This window comes from Taurulus bubalis (assembly GCF_910589615.1).
Source record: "Taurulus bubalis genome assembly, chromosome: 13".
Taxonomy (NCBI): domain Eukaryota; kingdom Metazoa; phylum Chordata; class Actinopteri; order Perciformes; family Cottidae; genus Taurulus; species Taurulus bubalis.
In genome coordinates this window covers 15,040,465-15,062,364 of record NC_136601.1, presented here as the reverse complement: position 1 = coordinate 15,062,364, position 21,900 = coordinate 15,040,465, and the positions used below count along the sequence as shown (strand labels likewise).

Here is a 21,900-nt window from a genome sequence, read left to right as displayed (position 1 = left end):
TCATCAGGCAACTTCTGAAGGCAATTGGTTGCACTCAGAGAAAAGGGGGCTGAATAATTTTGCACACTGCACTTTTCAGTTTATTTGTGAAAAAAAAAAATTAAAGCATGTATAATTTTCTTTGTACTTAACAATTATGTGACAGTGTTGGTCTTTCACATAAAATTCCAATAAAATATATTTATGTTTGTGGCGTGTAATGTGACAATGTGGAAACGTTCAAGGGGTATGAATACTTTTGCAAGCCACTGTATATTAAGGGTATTTTAGGTATTAAGTAAGTCAATTTCTTCCATTTTTATATTACCAAACTGATGAGCATCAGAATATTTCAAAGGGTTTCTCAGGTTCTAATCAGGTGTTGAAACTGCTTTCAGTTGAAGTAAACTTGGGTGAGCTTCACAGCCATGCACTAGACGTTATCGGAGCGATGTATTAGTTATCTATTAACCCTTCTACAACAATTGAATCAGTGGTGGATGAAATCCACAAGCTAATATGTTGCAATCAATAGCATTTCACACAGCTTAGAAAAACACCTTTGATGCGTCAACAGCCAGGCTCTCATGAAAGTCAACACTATAGCCAAAAAAGCAATGACACCAGCAACATTTTGGTCACGTCATTTATTTCCAGTCGTTCCATTGAGTAGACAAACAGTAGTTCATTTTAATGGAAGTCTTCCCCTGGTGTTGGAAGAGAAATCCAGCAGAGGCTTTTCTTGTTGCCATATTTGGCCCATGGCATTTATTTTATATTTGTAATGTTCACAGTATTTAATAGACGTAGCTGGCTGTGTACAAAGACTGCATTGAGGCCTTGTCAGCTGCGCTGGAGGGCTTGTACTCTCCTTTGGCAGCCAGGCCATTGATCTGAAGAGCGCAACAAAGGAGGAAAAGTTAGGGCAAAGTCAAATCCGAGTGTTAATGATCAGCCTGGGCCACATTACTGCAAGACTTTATGGATCTAAGCATTAGAATCAATCATTTACCAGTCAGTATAGAGTTGTGTAATAAAACATAAGAGCAATTTAAAAGCCAGTTCTGGACACAGTCCACAACTACACATCATGTATTATTAGTGATAGCTCTTAATGCTCTGAGACTAACCTTGGCCCTGCTGCAGAAAACTTCCTGTGCAGCTGCCTTGTTGGCAGCTTTGCCCTGCCAAGCAGCAAGAGTAGAGGCCTGGAGTGCGCGGCCGTAAGAGAAGGTCAGCTTCCAGGGACGATGGAGGGGCACCTGGTTGATGGCGCTCAGGTTGGTGGAGGCCTCCTCTTCACTCTGGCCTCCAGATAGGAAGCAGATGCCTGGAAAAAACACAACGCGGCATTCCATTGAGAAATGAGTCTTCGTGCTTTTCTTGTCTGTTGAGGGAGAAGCGGGCCTCATGACACTCACCAGGCACAGAAGCAGGGACGGTGCGCCTCAGAGTGGTCACCGTGGCCATGGCAACCTCCTGAGGGGTGAACTTCTTGATGCAGGAGTGTCCAGCCGTGACCATGTTGGGCTTCAGCAGAGTGCCCTCCAGGTACACGTGGTGGTCGGATAGAGCCTTGTACACAGCAGCCAGGACCTAAATCATGAAGAGGCATATTTATTACTACACATGGTTCAAAATATCAGCAGACGAGAAAACATTTTACTGCTGGTGGTTTGGCTGACTCTGCCGAACATCATGAACCAACCTTCTCTGTGACGTACTGGCAGCGCAGCAGGTCATGGTCTCCGTCAGGCAGGATCTCTGGCTCCACAATAGGCACCAGACCATTCTGGTGAAGAACACAAATGTCAATTTTAAATGAATGACTTGCAGCTAATATTTTTGATGCTGTCATTTTTAAAAGACTATGACTGCGCGCACACACACACCTGTTGGCAGATACTGGCATATCTGGCAAGGACATTGGCGTTCTCTGCAATGGCGAGAGATGTTGGGCAGCTCTCTGAGATCTTGAGCACACATCTCCACTTGGCAAAGTCACAACCGTCCTTCTTATACTGGGCACAGCGCTCTGCGAGGCCATCAAGACCTGTGGGGGGGAAACAACAAGCCACTGAATGTTAGTATTCAGTGGCGGTTGTGCTCATTCTGCAATCATGTGTTCAGGGACATATTTAGGAATACTGTGGCTTGCACTTCTGGGCTTTAAAATAAGAATAAAAAAAACATTTTTCACCCTGTGTGGTGGTCTCTCCATCCGTTCCGGTTAGACCAGCTGTGCCTTTGTCCACCTAAAGCAAGGCAATCAAAACATATCCATTAACATACAGGGTGTATCACGTGGAAGATGTGTGCATGCCTCTTTGCACTTTTAGGCTCCTCACCTTGATGCCGACGACAATGCCCTTGTCCTTGATGACTTGGGGGAAGAGCTTGCCACTGTCTGCTTTCTGGTAGAGTGTCTCATGGAAGAAGATGACCCCTCCCACGCAGTTGGCGATTGAGGGGTCAGTGGAGAAGAGGAGGTCACGGAAGGAACGACGGTTTTCCTCGGTGTTCTCCACATTGATATTCTGGAGACGCTTTCCCATGGTTCCTTGAAATAATAAGAACGCACTCAATTAATTTCAGTTGCATACACACAAACACACACCTCATATAGAAAAACAACTAGAGACTTGAGGCTCACCTGTTGATTCATCTGCTGCCAGGATCCCCTTTCCGGGAGCCACGATCCTCTGAGCAATGTCAGAGAGCTCCTTCTTCTGCCCCTGAGTGAGGGATGGGAACTGATGAGTCATCCTATAGGACAGAAAAAAGTTAATTCACAGTTGGTTAGAAATTCTGAAAGACTGAAGTATGAGGAAGATTTTTTGTTCCCCCAATCAAACACAATGAACGCTTCAGGTTGCCTCCGACTTCCTGCTTATCTTGCATCACCTCTGTAAATATTTGGCCTGCATGGTTGAACTTTGGCCTTAAAACAGATAAGTTCTGCATTTAGTGCCTAAAATCTTAAATTCCTAATTTACTGAAAAGGTGTTGCCCACATGACATTTTCCAATACTTTTCTGCAGAAGGCATAATACAAATAGCACAACATACACCTGCAGCATAATATGAAGGCCAATAATTAGAATAGTCATTTATGAAGTTCTACAAAGTTGAGACTATTGCAAACGTGCATATTAAAACAATAACTGCAACATTACTTCCATCGCTGCAAACCTGGATATGCAGAGCGAACTAATCTCGCAGACACCAGAAGGAATCACTGACAACAAGTGGGAATCTGCGACAGAAACCGAATGGAAAAGCTTAAAACTATAAAAACACGTCTTACTTTGCAGTTTTGTCAAACAGCGACGGCAACAGAAGTGTCAAACGGCCTGTAAAGCCTGGCAGCAGTGATTAGACTGGTTGAGGAGGCCGAAACCCTGAGCGTGAAGCTGTATTTATTGCCTGTTGGCGCTGTGGAGGAAGCGCTGCGTGATGTGGCGGGGCGTGCGTTACCCCGGGAAAGCGATTGGCCCTGTCGGACAGACAGGGGCGTAGTTTGCGCGATATGCCATCAATACTCTTTTGTGGACTTTAAACTCACATCAGAACCTGACTGAGGGGGAATCAGTAAAAAAAAAACAGGACGGGACGGGAAAACTTCGTGTCGTCGAAAACAAGATACACAATCCAAGGTGTCCTGCTTACGCATGCAACAGACCTGGAACAGACCCGCCTTCTTCTTTTCTTGCTCGATGTGCACTTTGGGGAAAAAAAGCTGTAATATGAGAAGCCTGCTGTAATGTTGCATTTCAGGTTTCTTTATTTTGTTTTTCTGTTGTAGATCACAGCAAGTGATACGTCTGTTTGTGTATTCAGAAGATGGCACTTTTTTTTTTAATTTCCCATCCCAAAATGGTGGATGGGATTAATTTAGTTACATTACTATGTGGTGTTAATGTTCCAGATCTGCACTTTAATGTCCAAGATACAATGCATAAAGGAAAATCTTTTTTCAATTTTTTCTTATTCGATTAAATATCTTACAAATTCCTTGAGATCATGAACTGTAATATATAAGGATATAATAGCTTGCATTTGTTTGTATATTATTTAGGTAGAGACAATCAATCACCTTTTCTTGTTTCATTGTTTGTTAGATTTCAAACTGTGAATAAACAGAACTCAAAATGAATGTAATTAGGAAAACCTGTACACATTTCATGTGTACATGTGTTCATTTTGATGTCATTATAATTGTCATTATAATTGATTAATTTTCAGATACAATATGTAATCACAATAGTATAGGCTAAAGGCAAAACTTTAGCCTAGTTCATTTATTGTACACAAATATCCACTTATTTACAACAAATAAACATGCTGTTTCATGCTACCTTGTGTATCTGCCTCATGCGTCACATTGCTTGTCAAGCACGTCATACATAAACAGTTCTCCTATTGATTGCTGAAAACTGCCCAAAACACTATGTTGTGGTTTTTGTAGTGCTCTCATCGGTCCATGAGCGACTTCAGCAGATAGGGATATTTGAACTAATAGGCTGAGGTAAGTCATTCAAAATTAAGTAGGCCTTCTTTTACACAACCTGGACTCTGAACCCGTTGCAATGTACTCTTTAATAGTGCTGATCATAGTTCAGGCTCTGTCCAGAAGTCCCATTGTACTTAAGGACTGACTGAAAAAAAGATAGTTGAGAAACCCTAAGACAAATTTGTCAGCAGATAGCACCAGAGGAATGCTGGTGTCGTTGTTTTGGTTGCCCAATAACTGCCCAGTATGTCACAATATCCCCACACATTACAGCTCTCATAGATGTACGGATCTTTAGGAGTTGCAATCCAACACAGCAACACAAAGCCATATTGCTACAATTTGGACATTTTGGATTTGTCTCAGCAGGTTCAATAAAGGGAAATAATCCATGTGCATTACAAATGGCCGGCCTAATGTAGCTGCAGGCTTGTCACTTTCTTTGGTTATGGCACACAATGTTTAGGATCTGGGGAATGTATATTATTAAACTGCACTATATATGATCCCCAACCACAAGAACGGGACACTTCCCAGGGGCGTCAGACCTTGAGGGGGCCCAAAAGCTCCAGGTCCACCGGCAGTTGCTTATTGATGATTTGTTTGTGAATTTGCTCCAACACTAACTTGCTCTATGCAGAGCCTCTACACTGAGTCGCTGTTGCTGGTTTCCTCCACGCCGGTAGGTGGCGCCACGTCAGCGGAAGCTTGTCACACAAAAAGCGTTCACGCTTCCGTTTCCGAGAGGCAGGGAGCCGCAACATCAACAGCCACAGACAGATTTAGTTAATACCACAAAACTTGTAACATTACCAGCGGTAAGACTTCGGTGAGGTGTTATTGATAGTATAACTAATAGAAAGTAAATGCTTTATTCTATCGGGTCAGAGTAAAGTTGACCTGAGCATCAACAGCATTTAAAGCTAACGCTACGTTAGCAAACAGCTAACGTAGCTTTGACTGATTCAATCAGCTCGCTCAGGTTTTACTTTGTTTTCTGTGTATTTGTTTCGACATTGAGATGAATATGGTGTCATAGTAAACATGCAGGTAGTTATGTTCGAGCACCTTCACGTCAACTAGCGGACGTTACAGGTGCAACATAACGCAACCTTTAAATGGTCGTCCATCCAGCTGAACCATTTGAGTGTCAACAAAACTCCTCCTTCGTTGTTTAGTTAACTGACACTTTTTTGTTGTTTTTTTCCGTTTAGTTTGGGCGTCAGAGGATGTCGGGACAGAAGCGTCCTGCGGACCCAAGCGGCCCCTCGTCCGCCGGTGCGCCTCCGGAGAAGCGTCGGGAGAGGGACGGAGAGGACGGAGCTCCCGGTGTCAGCGCCGGGGGGAGCACTGCGGTGGAGACGGTCATCAAACTGGGAGGAGTGTCCAATTCAGTAAGGCCTCGTTTATGATCCACTACAGATAATATAAGTTCACAACCTTCACCTCAGAAGTGTAAACCCTGTCCGTCTTTTTGGCTCTTTTTTTATTTTTCATTCTTTTTTTTAGGAAGAACAAGACATCAAAGCTCTCCAGGCCAAAAACCGAAAGTTGGGAGAATCTCTTGATCAAAGACAGGTACATTCATTCTCCAATTTTGGTTTACAAACTCTTTATATACACACAGTCTTGTTTGGAGAGAGGTTCATCTCTTGCCTTTTTGGTTTGCAGGTGATTGAGGATGAATTGCGAGAGCGAATTGAGAGACTGGAGACCCGCCAGGCCACTGATGATGCCAGCCTGCTGATCCTCAACAGATACTGGAACCAGGTAAACAAGCTCAGAGAAGGAAGTAAGAATCACTTGTTCAACATTAACAGTCGCCACTCACATAAAGATCCAGGAGTCTAAATGTAATGCTCTTCTCTCTCTCCTTCAGTTTGATGAAAACGTTCAACTGACCATCAGGCGTTATGACCAAGCAAGCAGCGAACCGGAGAAATCTCTGGCAGGTGAGGGACGGAACCTGAAGCCGGACACTCCAGAACCTGATGGCGACTCTAACCAGGAGCGGGCCAAGGATAGAAGTAAAGACCGAGGACTTTGAAAGCAATAGCGTGCAGATATTTGTTTAACATACCAGACACGCAAGCCAAAACCCTCTTTCCTGCTTTTGTCACTCAGGCCACCAGGGAGAGACAACCAACTCTTTCCTGGCAACGCTGGCGAGCAGCAGCAGTGAGGAGATGGAGGCTGAGCTTCAGGAGAGAGTGGAATCCAGCCAGAAGCAGGCCCATCACGTGATGGAGATCTATGAATGTCTGAAGAGCACAGTGGACCAACTGAAGGCAGAGCTGAACTCTGGTGCCGGTAAGATCAAAGAAGGGTGGTTTTAATGGAGGAAGACGTGATGAAACTGCAGTAACGTAGTTTGGCTGAGGATTTATTTTGGGGGAATTGATCAAGTCACATTCTGTTTACACTCATAATATGTGATATTGTAACTTTTCTTTCCAGAGGGCAGTCTATGGCAGACAGCTTCCAAACTGAATTCTCTCCTGGTCAGCGAAAACCAGCGGCTGCAACAGCTGACTGAGGACCTGAAGCAGAAACACAGTCACATGACGAGCGAGGTACAATTCCTACGCCCATCCCTTTTCCATGTTGCTGTGTGTTCCCCCTCAGGTTAAGCCAACCTTAAAAGTTAAAAACATGTGTGTAAAGTGTAACTCTAGAAAAGTGCTATCAACAGCTGCTTTGTTGAAGAGTAATATCTTGGGAAGGATTATGTTTCTGTTGGCCCTTTTGTGTGTGGGTGTTAGGGCTGCAACAACGAATCGATAAAATCGATAAAAATCGATTATCAAAAGTGTTGGCAACGAATTTCATTATCGATTCGTTGTGTCGCGCGATTATTACGTCGGGCAATAAGTCGCGGAGAAGAAAAAAAAGAGCGGAGCAGAGCAACTGGCCGGCCAGCGTTTCTGAGATCGGAGTGAGACACGAGAAAAGCTGAGGTTGTGATGTTCTCAAAAATATAAGATCTTTGACAAGTCGAGTCTTGGCCAATCAGCGTCTTCATGTTCCTCAAACTTGTTTTTAATGGAAGCTAGTCAGCTTGCTATCGCGTTAGCTAACGTGTTTGGTTGTGTATTGTCGTTAAAGTTACGTTATGTTTCGTTACAGTTCAGTCTTGCTTGTAAAAAAACGTAACGTGATGAAACATGCCGTCACCCCCCGGTCTGGTTCAGTTCACGCTGTCACTCGTTAACGTTAAACCGGCACACCGGCGGATCTGGCTGCAGGTTTTTTTTATTTTTTTACTCAAAGTAGAATGAAGCAAATCACGTCGTTGGGCTTAGCCAACGACGTGACGTTGTGGTTATAAGAGACCCAGAATGAAAGAGTTTAAGGAAGAGGATGCTCTATATGTAGCAGTACAGCTTCCCTCTGTCCCAGTATTTCATACATATTGATAAAGCAGGGTATGTAAAGGCAGCCTCTGGAGGGATCAATTACAGTAAAAATGGCTCACATTTGGCAGATGTAAAGCAGAGATGTGTATGTTTTTAGTGTTAGTCCATTTTGTTGTTTTAATTAACAGCTCAGGGATGTTCAAGGAGCAACCTGTTTGTGCACTTTCTGAAGATGTTTTGCACTGTCACTTCTGTTTTTGAATAAAGGTTTGGAAATGAACGCTTTATTTTTTTTTTTATCCGATTCATCGATTAATCGAAAAAATAATCAACCGATTAATCGATTATTAAAATAATCGTTAGTTGCAGCCCTAGTGGGTGTGGTTTCAAATCTCTGTGTTCCTTGTCTTGTCCAGTCCCGGCCTCTGGGTCGTGCTGCTAACAAAGCAGACCAGCGTGTCAGCGAGCTGCAGGTTCTGATCGAGGAGCTCCAGTGGGACATGGAGAAGATCCGCCGCAGAGAGAACAGACTCAATGCACACCTGACTGAGATACTGGAGAGGGTGAGGATGTGTTCTTCTGTCTCAGAATTTGTCCGTCGCAGTATTGTGCATATGTTTATATTATATTGAGGCATGTCATAACACATCCTGTCATGCATCCCAGGTGAACAGCAAAGGCTATAAGGTGTGTGGGGAGGCCAGCAGCGTTTGTGGGACCATCACTATTAACAAGAGAAAGGTATGAATTGTATTTCACAAACTTGCTGATTACTATAAAGGTGTGATTTCTATATATACACCTTACTTTTGGACTTTTTTGCCCCTCTTCTCTTCTGTCAAGTTTGAAGAAATGAACAGTGATATGGAGGAAAACACAGAGCTGGCAGATAACCGCTTTGTTGAGCTGCAGAAGCTCCAGCAGGACCTTCAGAGTGTGCACCAGGAGAACAACAACATGAAGGTGGACTTGTGTTTCTCACACGTCATTCTTTTGACTTTCATTTGGAAATGACTCATTAATGGATTACATTATTCTTACACCTATAACTTCTACTATGGAGAGTACAAAAAGAGGACATTTAAACAAAAATGATTCTTGTAATAATATTGTCTCAGTGTAAATGTTTACCTATAAATCTTCCTGTTGAACCTTACAAAAGCAAGTCATTCAGTACTTTTGTATTAAATAAATATATATATATATATTTTTTTTTACTTCTGCCTTTCTCTCAGGTGGAGCTGCTGAGTCGAGCAGCAGTTATGGTAAAAGAGACTGCTGAGTATCGCTGCCTGCAGTCACAGTTTTCTGTGCTCTACAACGAGTCTCTGATTCTCAAGGGTCAACTAGATGAGACGCGTGCTCGTCTTAACACTACCAGGACAGCAAGGCTTCGACAGCTGGAGCACATGGAGGTGTGTGTGTGTACTTGTGTTTGTGTAAGTGTGTTTGTGTAAGTGTCTTTCTATGTGACCTTTCATCATTTTCTTACTCTCATCCCCTCTGTGTGCAGAATGATGAGGTGGCTTTGCAGAGGAAGGTTCGTACAGAAGTTTTTCAGCTGGAGGACACGTTGGCTCAGGTCAGGAAGGAGTACGAGATGTTGCGCATCGAATTTGAACAGACACTTGCTGCCAACGAGCAAGCAGGTAACTAACATAATTGGGTTACATGCTGAATTAGGTGCATGATTTGTGCTGTAAATGCTTTTGTAACTTAGATTCATATCAGCACCTCACTGACAAAGTAACTAGGTTCACTTTCCTGATCAGTTTTTTGTTTGTTTTTCCCAACCTTCATCTCTGCCTGCCTTTTTCGCTCAGGTCCTATTAACAGGGAGATGCGTCACCTGATCAGCACGCTACAAACCCACAATCAGCAGATGAAGGGAGAAGTGGTGAAATATAAAATCAGACTGAGAGAGTCGCAAACTGAGCTCAACCAGGTAGGTCACAAATAGAAACTTGTGCAGTCATTCATCTCTTACCAGTTTAGGAAATTGAAGAGTCATTGGTCATTTGCACAGCAACGCATCCTATTGGTATAGTATTGTAAAATAGGATCACACTAAAACACATTCTGTTGCCTCTTTAGGTCCGTGCTTCAAAGGGCAACGCCATCCTTCAGTCCCAGTCAAGCACAGAGTTGGACGTGAAGGATGAGACAACCTCTCCTTTAACCCCAGCCATCTCTGGGGAACCTGTGGTCAAGACAGAGCCTGACACCGGCTCCTCCACACCCAGCAGCACAGGTAACACTGAGATGACCGACTGTAAATATAAATCTAGGAGTTAGCGTTTTCTTTACTGATTTCCCACTGTTCTTATGATACTTATTAAGACATTAGGACTGTTCTGATTGACAGTTCATGCTTTACTGTGTTTTCTTTAGGGGCCTCTGTGAAAACGGAGCCTGGAGTTGAATCGGAACCAACAGTAAAAGATGAAGAGAAAGAGGAGAAGAAAGAGAAGGAAGAAAAGAAAGAAAAGGACGTTATAAAGAAAGAGGAGAAAGACAGGGAGAAGGAAAAGGAGAGAGAGAGGCCGACTCGCGGTGGTAGCAGCAGTGTGATAAAGGAGGAGAAGGAGAAACAAGGGAGCAGCAGCCAGACTGAGGAGTCGGCCGGGGAGCGTCTCTCTGTGGTCCAGGGGTCAAAGAGGAAGGAGATGGAGCAGCTGAAGATAGTCCGAGCTGAACTCAAGTAGGTTGCATTTTTTTTGGCGTGGTTTCACCTCTTGACCTGTATTTTACGTATTTGTCTGCCTTTTGGAAAACCTAGTCTTATTCACGCACCACAGCAGTAGCTTATAGGGAATAGTACGCTCTTATCTCAATATGTGGCAGGTAAACAATAAATGTTAGCACTGAGAAATGGGCGAAAAATACAACTATTTCGTCCCTTATCTTCGTTTAAAAAACAACGCGTAGTACCGTTATTGATTTCTGACCCCAGGCCTTATTTCTCGTACCTGGCTAAACAAAGTCAAGCAAATTTCCTAATCTTCATCTTAAATTAGTGAGATGATTGACATCAGGCTATCTGGGTTTCTTCACAGCTGAACCGCGCTGAAACGTCTCGTTAATTCTAGCCAGACGTCAGTCATCTGGATAAATGCGCGCGCCCGCTCCTCTTCAGAAGGGATAATAATCGAGCACTGACACCACGATGTTCTAACAGTACACTGGCAAATAAACTCAGAGGAACCTCTTTTTATTTTTCTGATGAGAAGCAGGAGATGATCATCAAGGCATTTGAGGAAGTCAATACCGTAATCATTCACAGCAAACGCATTGCGAATATTCCAAAGTTTTTGCAACATTGTTGCCGTGAACGCAACTTTAACATCGCCCCCGCTGCGAGACATAAGCATCGCAAATATATCAGACAAGTTAAATACGTCAGTGTTGGGAAAATGTATCTGCAAATTTTAAGTGTTTCATCACCCATTTCAATCAGCTTATATTTACGAATAAATATATACTTATGAGGATATATGTACTGTATGCGCGTATGAATCATGTACTATATGTATATACATGTATGTGTAGATTACCATATAACTAGGAGTTTGAATATATGTATGGGCGGATCAGTATGTATGCATTATTCATAATCAGAAATTCAATCAATTGAAGCAGTAAAAATAAATTGTGTGTGATTCTCTGTATTATTATCACGATCACCTTAATCATGTTCTACAATAATGATATGTATGGTGTACTAATAGCACTGTCATATAATTATGAGTGCTTTCAACACATCCATAAGTTTCTTAAGAGCTAAATAAACTTAAGAACAGCGGCATGCAGCGGCTGATAGTCTGTGTCTGAGACGGGCGATCAGCTGCGCCTGTATGATCAATGTCCGCGGCTCGAGAAGCTCTCGTAAATAAATTATTTCTTGCCGGCAAAATCTATATCGCCGCGTACAGGAAGTCATGATGAGGTAAAGGATGGATCCTGGCGATCTGAAAGAACTCTCTCCCTATAAAACTAATATAACTAATATCGCTCCTTCATCAATGAGGAAGTGAGCTGCCTTTTTTTTCCGTAGGAGTGGCCAGATTATCCAGTGAATTTCAGTAAGCCTGCCCGGGACCAGGTTTACATTTTTGGCTGTGTTGCTATGGTGATTAATCTAAGCTTGCTTCGAGAAACCAAGAAAGCCTGACCTACGTCATCTTATCCTGACAATTAGCCCGCTAACTCAGTAAGCCAGGTACGAGAAATAGGGCCCAGATGAGGGTGATTGTTTTTTTTTTTAAAGACTCTCCACCTGTGACTGTGCAGGAAAGCGCAGGAGTCCCAGAGGGAGATGAAGCTGCTGCTGGACATGTACCGCTCAGCACCAAAGGAGCAGAGGGACAAAGTCCAGCTAATGGCTGCAGAGAAGAAGTCCAAGTCAGAGGTGATGTGTATGAAGTTTGTGTTCATATGTTGAAGTCTTAGGATTTGATCCCAGGTCCATTCATTGCAATTTCTATCATGATTTATGCATATTTGCTGTATTGTTGTATGGTGGCAGTCCCATAATAAGAATGCTGATTCCAGGGAGAGGAGTTGCGGCAGAGACTGAGGGAGCTGGAAGAGAGGGAGAGGAGGGAAGGCAAGAAAATGGCAGACGAAGAGGCTCTGAGGAAGATCCGCTCTGTGGAGGAGCAGATTGATATCCTCAACAAGAAGCTCTCCATAGCAAAACAGGTGCGTGAGCTGGTCATTGTATAATTCTGCACAAACAAAACCTGCTTTTAATCTCTAACACTCGTATCGCCTTCACTGTTCCCTCTGCAGGAGGAGGACGCGCTGCTGAGCGAGATGGACGTTACTGGCCAGGCTTTTGAGGACATGCAGGAACAAAACATCCGTCTGATGCAGCAGCTCAGAGAAAAAGATGACGCCAACTTCAAGCTAATGAGCGAGCGGATCAAGTCCAACCAGATCCACAAGCTGCTAAAAGAAGAGAAGGAGGAGCTGGCCGACCAACTGCTTACCTTAAAAACTCAGGTGAGCCTCCAGGCAACACCGAAAGGAGCAAGTTGCAAGTTTTTACAAGTTTGCAAGGGTGTTGTGATACAGTTAAATTGCAGTGAACCCCACCTGCAGTTACTTTCTTTGAAGGCTCTTGGGTTTATATTCAACTTAAAACGAAACCTTTTTCTTTCTTCAATAAAATGGCATGTCAATAAATAATACAAAATCTACACAGTGCATATTTTGCGCTTCACTATTACTTTGCTTGTCGTCTTTTCCTAAAAAATTCACAATTGTCTTCTATCCCCGATATATTTTAATCTTCATTCACCATCATGATTTTTGGGGATTTTGTCAGGTCGATGCCCAGCTGCAGGTTGTGAGGAAGCTTGAGGAAAAGGAACGCCTCCTTCAGGGCACCATCAGCACTGCTGAGAGAGAGCTGGCACTTCGGACACAAGCTTTGGACATGAATAAACGCAAGGTAACACATCGCTCAGGAAGGATGAGCCACAGCTGCAGAGCTAAATGATGACAAAACGGTTGCGCTGCTAGTAATGTTATGACATTTAGATGTACACAGTTGTTCCTAAACACACATTCAGATACTATACATAAAGGGTTGTACAGTATGAGAAGAAAATATATTGCCATTGAGACAAAATAACAACATCTGTCTGTCGTCCCCCAGGCTCAGGAGTCTGCGTTGCTGTCGGAGGAGGTGCGAACTCAGCTGGAGCAGGTTCAGCAGAGGCTCAACCTGGTCAGAGAGGAAGTCATAGAGAACAGCATCTCCAGGGAGAAAGAGTCCTTTAACGCTCGACGAGCACAGGTATCAATATCCACAAATATACACGTTTGCACAAATCCTCTCGAGCCATAAAATGTCAACAAGTGCATGGACTTAAAAGACAAGTGATTGTCCTAATGCACGATTACATTTGTTAAAACATAGTATATTTTGAGGACAAGAGGTTTTCAAACCTCTCCCCAATAGTCCTGACCCATCAGATTGAAAAATTGTAGTTAACCCCTTTTGATCGTCATAAGACTTATGGGATGACTCCCAAAATACTCTGCATGTTTTCTAATGACAACCCCTTTGTTTACTCCTCGCTGTATGTGTGCTAAATAGTTATTGCCAGTTTTCCTGTCCACTTCTGAATTGGCAAAATAGTTGCACATCACAAACATTTTCACTGTTGTGCATTCCTGTGATGGTGGGAAGCTCCAACATCTGAGTCTTCAAGATTCACTGCTCAGGATTATTGCTTTTATAACCACGGCTGTCAAAACAGACTCCTTTTACTTGCAGCTGCTAACTCTGACTGTGTTTCAGGAGGACATCTCCAAACTAAGGGGAAAGATTGAGAAGGCCAAGAAACCAGCTGAGAAAATCAGCAATGGAGATGATATCCTAAATGAAGAAATCAATGACTATAAGGTAGGTTTCTGTGATGCAACATTTTGAATTTAAAAAAATTCCGCTTTCACTTCTGCTTTAAAATGTAGAATCACTTACGGAAGCATTGTGGACGATGGTTTAGGGCACATCCACATATTTTGAATGGCTCAGTCAAGCACTAGAGAGTATACTCCTGTAGATTTTTTTTTTTTTTTTAATTCCTTTCAAAGTCAGTTGTCACTAAATTAACTAATCCAAGGTGCACCAATATTTGTTGTGCTCTACCAAGTTTTTTTTGTGTGTGACTGATGCATGCATAAGATCACCTACATTTTACACCACCACACATTTTGTAAAATACAGATTTATACCAGTTTCATGTCTGTATGCTAAATATGAAGCTATAGCTAGCAGTTGGTTAGCTTAGCTTAGCACAATGATTGGAAACTGGGCAAACAGCAAGCTATCTGTTTCTCTTGTATGTAGGCAGCTTAACTGAATGAATCTGAGCAAACTTTAACACTGTGTATTCCAGCAAACGTGACCAACTGCCAGTGTGATCACACTTTTTCTTGACAGGAACACAGAAGGACACTTAAAATTCTGTGCAAAGACTCAACATCACACATTATAAATAGCTATCTTTTGCAAATAGTAGTTTGTGTAGTCAATGTCCATTTAGTTTTCTGTAGCTCAAATGGATCAGGCAATTTTTCCAGATTTGGTCATAAACATGCGAGTGGTTTGATGTAATCATGAGTGCTCCAAATGCTCCGATGTTCACTGCCATGCCACAAGATTTGTGGGTCAACTGTTCTCTGTAATCTTCATGGTCATGAGAACCCGTCAAGGCCACATCGGAGCTATAATCAGCCTTCGTATCATGTGATGTGTCCCTGAAATCAGTTCTGCTGCTGAAGGGCAGTTGAGCTGGAAGATATTTGTGTCCACTCATTCAAAACCACTCGGCTCGAACAAGAATGGCTTTTCAGTTTATTGTTCAAACCTTTCCCTCCCCCCCTCTCTCTCTCTCTCTCTCTCTCTCTCTCTCTCCCCCAGGCACGCTTAACATGTCCCTGCTGCAACTCTCGGGTGAAGGATGCAGTACTGACAAAGTGCTTCCATGTCTTCTGCTTCGAGTGCGTTAAGACACGCTACGACACACGCCAGAGGAAGTGCCCCAAGTGCAACGCTGCCTTCGGCGCGAATGACTTCCACCGCATATACATCGGCTGAAGATGCGTTTCGCCGTGGATTTTTGCAAGGAAAATGTTCAACGTGATAAGCAGGCGTACAAAAGGTGCCGGGAGTGAGACTCACCACTGTGCTCCCATATCTGCTCTGAACACGTGCCTCCTCTGCTCCTGTGTGTACAGGATAGCTTCAGTGTGATATCTCCTGATGATTCCAACTTCGCCGGGCCGCAGTGATGCTCTGAACTGAACGCTTTCATATTTTTTTGGTTTCGTTAACATTGACTGAATTCAGCTTCTCCCATCCAGTGTCCACTACTTCACTGTATGTTTTCAGATATTGGTGCAGGAAGAAGGTAGAGAAAGATTCTGTGAGTTTGTCTCACAGTGTGTGTGTGTGTGTGTGTGTGTGTGTGTGTGTGTGTGTGTGTGTGTGTGTGTGTGTGTGTGTGTGTGTGTGTGTGTGTGTGTGTGTGTGTGTACATTTGAGAACAAACCAGAAGAAAAAGAAAGAGTCCAGTGGATATTTGTATGATGATGTTGTGTGTACATACTGTGTAGTGATTGTTTCATTTTTTTTATATATATCTGAAAACTTCTTGCTCAAAATCTCTCAAATCTGACTTGATTCTGTCTAATTGCTGTTCTGTTAGTTATTAAAGTGACATCTAAACTGTCCAGCTCCTGTTTCCATCTCTCTGTTTTTCGGTCTCTTAATTTCAATGAAACCCTGTGAGTAATCTTAATAATTGACCTGGAGTTCGAAACCACAATTCCCAGTGTGCAAATCTCTCTTCATCCGTGTGCAGAAAGCCTTCCTCCACCCCTCCTCCTCCTCCCTGAACATCAGACGTGTTTGCACAGCCTACTAGAAGCTCGTCAGAAACGCTGGAAGGAAAGGGAGCGCCATGCGGGGACACGGGTTTTTGTAAAAGCTGCAACAGAATCCTTCGAGCCATTTGATGCGAGCTCGGAGACAAAGAAGCACTAAACTTGACTGTAGTGGAGCTCAGAGCTGAAATAAGCTTTCGGAGACTGGTGGTCACCAACGTCACCGCGTTTCTACTGTTTTTCTTTTTCAAAGCGACAACAGAAAACTTCAGGAGACGTTTACATTTTTTCTAAATTACTTTCTGCTGCATCTCGACTGACTTGAATATCTCGGTCGCTGCTGGATCGTAAGCCTTTAACAGTGTCTTCCCAAATATAGCCACTGTTAATGCCGGAGCTGAGCGGTCCTAAATTGGATATTTCCAGCGCTGCCAAAGTTTATAATTAAATTCTCAGTTTATTTTTGAGTCATTACGCTGCTTTTTAACCAACATTTTTTGCTAATTGCTCACTTGATTCCGTTGGTGAGTTAATTTAAAAGCTGTCGCTGTTAACATTTGTCTGCTTGTTGTGAGCTGCAGCGTGTTGGTGTTAAAAAAAAAAAAAAAAAAACGGTTCTCTAGCTGATGACTGCTCTCTACCGAAGCCATTTTTAAGTCTTTGATTTACAGTCATTGAACACGAGCAGCTTAACCTGCTCTGGTCTGCAGCTTTAACCTGTGCACACATACATTTGTAGCATTTTCTCCCCTCCCCCTATTGTTCTTAAATCCCCAACAATGACTGTTTGTGCGTCTGGCTATGGGCGCGGTGGATGTGCTCGGGTTTTCCTCGCCACCTATGTGGTGGTGCTGGCGTTGGCTGTGGGCTCGGCTGGAGCTCAGCAGGCCAAGCCGACCGGGGAGAGCCCACCGACGGTCACTCTCAGTACTCTGATCACCGGAACCTGCCTGGAGATCCAGCGGTACGCGGAGTCCGTGGTGGGAAGCGGTGTGATCCGGTCAGCTGCTGAGGTAACGTTACAGAAGATGTGCACCACTGGCTGATAGCAACAGTGTCTCTTTCCGCCAGGAAGTGGCTTTAACCTCTCCCTCTTTTTCTCAAGTATTTAACATCCTAGTCTACTGGATGTTTGGTCTAACTTTACTGTTTGCTCTGCCACTGTTCTTGATCTAAAACTGTACCTGATCACTAATTTTCCACTCTAACCCTGTCATCTCTCTCCATCCATTTCCTCACCCCTCGCACACATTCCTCTCCCCATGCCCCTCAACTTGTTAATCTCTCTCCTGATCCCCTCATCTTCTCTGCCCTCATTTCACACCTTCTTATATCCATGCACCCCACCCCTCCCCTCACCCATGCATACACTTTTCTACCTCCCTGCTTCCACCCGGCTGTGGCTCCCTTTCCCCCAGCGTGCAGTGTTGTTTCTTGAGTCATTGCTTGGTCAGGAGAACGTCTATGCAGTGGCCATGGTAAGAAACCTTCCTGGGTGTCTCCATCTAGCCTGCCCTGACATGGTCCTTTTTAAACAGAGTCCTCTCTTTGTCACCTTCAAGTTAGTGCAGAGAGTAGGAGCATGACTGTAGTGACGCTGTGGCTTTATCCGTGTTTCTATACTGTGGTAATTGCATGAAAGGCCACAATATACTGAGCTTGCAGTGGTAAGCGCTGGCATGCTGATAAGTAGGCTGAAATGCTTCAACTTGGCTCAGGTGGTAGCTCTGACCTTAACATATATGATGTGTACATAATCCTTGGATGATCAATTACATTTAAATGAGCCCTGAATTGAAATATGGCCTTATTCCATGTGAATTTGGTTTTTACATGGTTCTGTTTCCAGTGAGAAAACACACTTTAAAAGAGGGGGAAACATAATCTGATAGTGATACAATTTAATCCTCAGGGTAAAAGTTAGACAAAGGATCTCCACACCGCCCTGAGATTTCCCAATAATGTAACAGAGCAACATTTCTTTTCAACAAGGTCGTTGAGTACATTGTCTGATAACATTGCTTTGTGGGAGCTGCCAGGACATTGTACAGATTCTTTTGTCTAACTTTTGCCTTCAGTTTGTTTTTTGATCCACATGTAAAAGTCGTTTGAAAGCTTTAATATGATGTTAGATCAGGTCAAATAAAACTATAATGTTGTTTAGGACTTTGTAATAATAGCTGAATATACACACCATTGCATGGCCCTTTATGGGCTGCTTCACGCCTTCTAAAAAAGTCTGTGGCTATACCAGCCTGCCTTTAGCACTAAAGTTGGGCTTTGATCAGACCTCATTAAAACATTAAGTATGTAATCTGTGAGGAAGTTGAGCCTTATATTACCAAACAGCAGTATTCAGTTTAAATACACTTGCTGAAATGGAGTGACAGATGCTTGGCTCATGCTCTGACATACTGTACAGTTCTCACGTATGTGCCAGTGTGTAGTGCAACAGGTGCAGATAAGATACTTGTCCAACTTACTCGGCTACCCTTGACCTTGCCTGATGAGGCTACACTGTGTATGTTTGTGTGTTGTGTGAGTTTTGGGGGGTTGTGAGCAGCAAAGACTGTACAGGAATAGAGAGAGGGTCACTCCAGCTGTCATTAGCATGCACAGCTGTTTGTCCAAGTCAACAGTAATGTACTTCTTCTATCTTAAAGTGCAGCTAAGCAGCAGTACAATCTAAATGAGTTTGTACAAACAGCTGCAGTGAATATCACTCCTGTAGGTATAAATACCAATGCATTCTAATGAATTATGTACTCTATCCGCCTGTGCATTGGAGCCATAAGAATAAATATAGGTATGCTGTGTTTCAGTCCACCTATTTGTATGTCTTATCTGCATGATTATTACTATGATTAGAATGCTGCCTTTCTTGATTGTTATATTGTATGATAAAGTCTCCACTCTCCCTCCACACCTTCATAGTTTTTTGAGATGGTGATCCGATTCCTTGCTGAAGGAGCTGCAAGCGGCCTGAACGTCATCGCTGTTTACGTCACAGAGATCCTCAGGGTCACAGGATTTGATGGTGGGTGTCACGAATAGATGTGTGCGACTGAGCTACAGAGTGTCTGATAAGGCTTTTCCCCTTCTGTATGGGCAGCTTTCTACAAATAGTTTACCTGAGTAAGAGAGGATCAGTGACAATGAAAGTTTGAATTGAAAATATGCAGACTTGCCACTCCCTCCGGCAGTTTGTCAGCCACTCCTTTTACAGTGTGAATGTTTACTGCTGTTACTTCCGGAGTAACAGACGGGTGTCTTTAAGCCTTTTTCTTCCAATGAGACAATCCCTAAACTGGATTTCCTCCCTCCACAGTTGCACTTACGTCGCCCCTCTTCACTCCAGAAGCCGTGGCCGCCATTGCCCAGTGGGGTCTGGTGGCCTTGATCGGCTACTGGGTGCTGACCATCGTTCTCCGTCTGCTGATTGGCGTGATGAGGCAGGTGTTCTGGGTGGTGAAGACCGTCTTGGCGCTCTGGCTTTTTGGACTGATCGTGACCGACAAGCAGGCCACTGCCGACATCACGGCGGTTCGACTGGGCGGCCTGGTGCTGGCGTGCGTCCTGTTGACTCTGCTCACTTCTTGCTCTGAAAAGACTTGTGGAGTGGAACACCGGCTGAGCTCCCTGGAGGGCCGGGTGAAAGCAGTCGAGAAAAGTAGGAAAAGTGAATAGTGGCCAGATAGGGTGGAGGGAAAAGAGTTACAGATGGACAACGGTGATGGTAATGTCGGTTATGAAAACAGTAACATTGATGGTTTCTATATGTGTGTCAAACTATATGGGAAATAAAGTAACCTCTGGGATTTTTAAATCAGAAATGTTCTTTGTTTTACCTAAAGAAAATGGACACTTCATGTCATGGCAACCCATTTATTAGTTGAGATAATTCTTTAGATTAGCTTTGTCTGAGAAACTGTAACAATCCAGTATCAAGCTGTCATCTTTTGCTGCCTCAGTTTGACCTCATCACAATCAACCAGCACCTTCATCCCGGGCTGACCTGTGGCCCGTTTACAGCCTGTTAAGTTCCCGTGTGCCGGGTTGGTTCCCTGCTGCTCATTCAGCTGGAAGCCTTCTTGATCCTCCAAGTTCACATCGATGGTTGTCGACCTCACTGCCACTCCGGCTGAGTGGAACAACATGACCTCGGTGCCAGAATAATCAGTCCTGCCTGCTCACTCTGCAGCAGCAAAACTCACTTTCCTCCTCCACTTTGCTGTGGTGGAGTGCCAAGATATCGGCCTGATATGACACAGTGAAACTGACTCGGTGTCGCCACCTCACTGCATCAACACAAAGCCATAGAGCTTATTCAAGACTAAAATGCATTTACAAAATGATTATTTGATCTTATTTTGAAAGTAAAATACCTAAATGAGAAGACTACACAGTTTATGCAAATGGTGCTTTTACTTTAAAGCTGCAATAATGAATATTTTTATAATTTACAATTGATCAAATGTCTGTGTAATGTGGTGGTTATTTGTCCTGCTTGAAAATAAATAAATAATAGGGCTACTAGTATCACAAATTTATCATTTAGAGGAGTAGCATGTTGTTTCCAAGTTGAGCGCAATCCATCTCTACAGCATGGATAAGCAATTTGCGGTCATTGTCTGGACGTCTCTTTCTGTAAACTGCCAACCGACTAAAGATTCTTCATCTGAAATGTCACATAATGGTCCAAATATTATGAATATTTCCATATGTCAACACTAATAAGAGTTTGTCAGAGCCAGCTGTGAACCTGGTGTGTTATTAGTGTTTCTGGTGAGTGAAGCTCAACTTTCTTTGCTAGTTTTCGTATATTGTGAGGAGAGAATGAAACACCATACTAACTATTCAAATTAAAATACTTCTCATAAAAAAATCAATCTGAGTGCACGCACATACTATATATCATTGTAAACATTTTGTAAAAAGATCGGCAACGCTTATCTCGAAGCTAATTGCTAGCTTTGGTTAGTGAACAGCCAATAGCGCGGTGACCCTTATTTTGTTGACATTTAAGCCAATGCGCTGAGTAGAGTTAACACAGTTATAACTGATTGTGGTTATTAAAATAAACATGTTTCTTAGGTTTATGGTGATGTTTCAATTCACATTTGTGTTTAAGGTGGAAGATATTAAATGGTGCATAAAAAGGCGATACAATGTATATGTTACAGGTTGCAAAGAAAGGAAAAGCTACATAATTACTTTATTATTGCTAAAATACCAATTGTTATACATGGTAATTTATCTCGTAAGTTTTTAGTTATTATTGGAAATTCCTTGATTTAAAGGAGCATTTTTTTAAGGTTTCCACTCAAAGGGGACTCAATCTTTGTTTTTCCTACTTTATTTGATACTTAGAGCTGTATTTTTATACCACATTCTTGTTAACGTAAATTAAAAAAATAAAAGTATGGGTCAGTTGTAGTGGAGTGACGACTCGTCTTGGATCATATTCTGATATCCCGCACACAAACAGATTGATGTCTCTGTAGTATTTCTCTTCGGCACACAAAAGGCTTTGTCGTATTCTGGCTTGTGCTCAGTCGAGCTTCCTCTGTGAACCAGTTGGTTTAGTGTGAAGGATTTTATCTGCTTGGATGAGCTTTTGGCTGAGTGCTGGTGAAGGGGTGTTACAGAATT

The 21,900-nt window shown here is 43.0% G+C and overlaps 3 protein-coding genes across 3 annotated transcripts; 2 read left to right on the top strand and 1 right to left on the bottom strand.

Annotated features, from left to right (window-relative positions):
* Nucleotides 1-621: 621 nt before the first annotated feature.
* Nucleotides 622-3,444, bottom strand: aldob (aldolase b, fructose-bisphosphate). Its single transcript, XM_079228282.1, has 9 exons — nt 3,287-3,444; nt 2,633-2,745; nt 2,328-2,539; nt 2,180-2,234; nt 1,872-2,032; nt 1,688-1,771; nt 1,401-1,575; nt 1,110-1,309; nt 622-872 (listed from the first exon to the last, which is right to left on the bottom strand). Exons 2-9 carry the CDS (start codon nt 2,742-2,744, stop codon nt 777-779), a joined length of 1,095 nt encoding a protein of 364 aa, XP_079084408.1. The 5' UTR covers nt 2,745; nt 3,287-3,444; the 3' UTR covers nt 622-776.
* A 2,277-nt stretch (nt 3,445-5,721) lies between these two features.
* On the top strand, nt 5,722-16,095 carry rnf20 (ring finger protein 20, E3 ubiquitin protein ligase; the record flags this gene model as incomplete). The annotated part of the gene is made up of 21 exons (XM_079228550.1): nt 5,722-5,886; nt 6,002-6,070; nt 6,164-6,262; nt 6,372-6,519; nt 6,617-6,802; nt 6,950-7,065; nt 8,265-8,411; nt 8,515-8,589; nt 8,692-8,811; nt 9,084-9,263; nt 9,362-9,497; nt 9,672-9,793; nt 9,943-10,099; nt 10,240-10,549; nt 12,139-12,256; nt 12,400-12,549; nt 12,640-12,852; nt 13,178-13,303; nt 13,511-13,651; nt 14,159-14,263; nt 15,284-16,095. The coding sequence occupies 21 exons, from the start codon at nt 5,722-5,724 to the stop codon at nt 15,458-15,460; spliced, it is 3,060 nt and encodes a 1,019-aa protein (XP_079084676.1). The 3' UTR covers nt 15,461-16,095.
* Nucleotides 16,096-16,413: 318 nt separating this feature from the next.
* LOC306745522 (uncharacterized protein) lies at nt 16,414-21,680 on the top strand. Its single transcript, XM_079228327.1, has 3 exons — nt 16,414-17,261; nt 19,183-19,285; nt 19,577-21,680. Exons 1-3 carry the CDS (start codon nt 17,028-17,030, stop codon nt 19,933-19,935), a joined length of 696 nt encoding a protein of 231 aa, XP_079084453.1. The 5' UTR covers nt 16,414-17,027; the 3' UTR covers nt 19,936-21,680.
* Nucleotides 21,681-21,900: the final 220 nt, after the last annotated feature.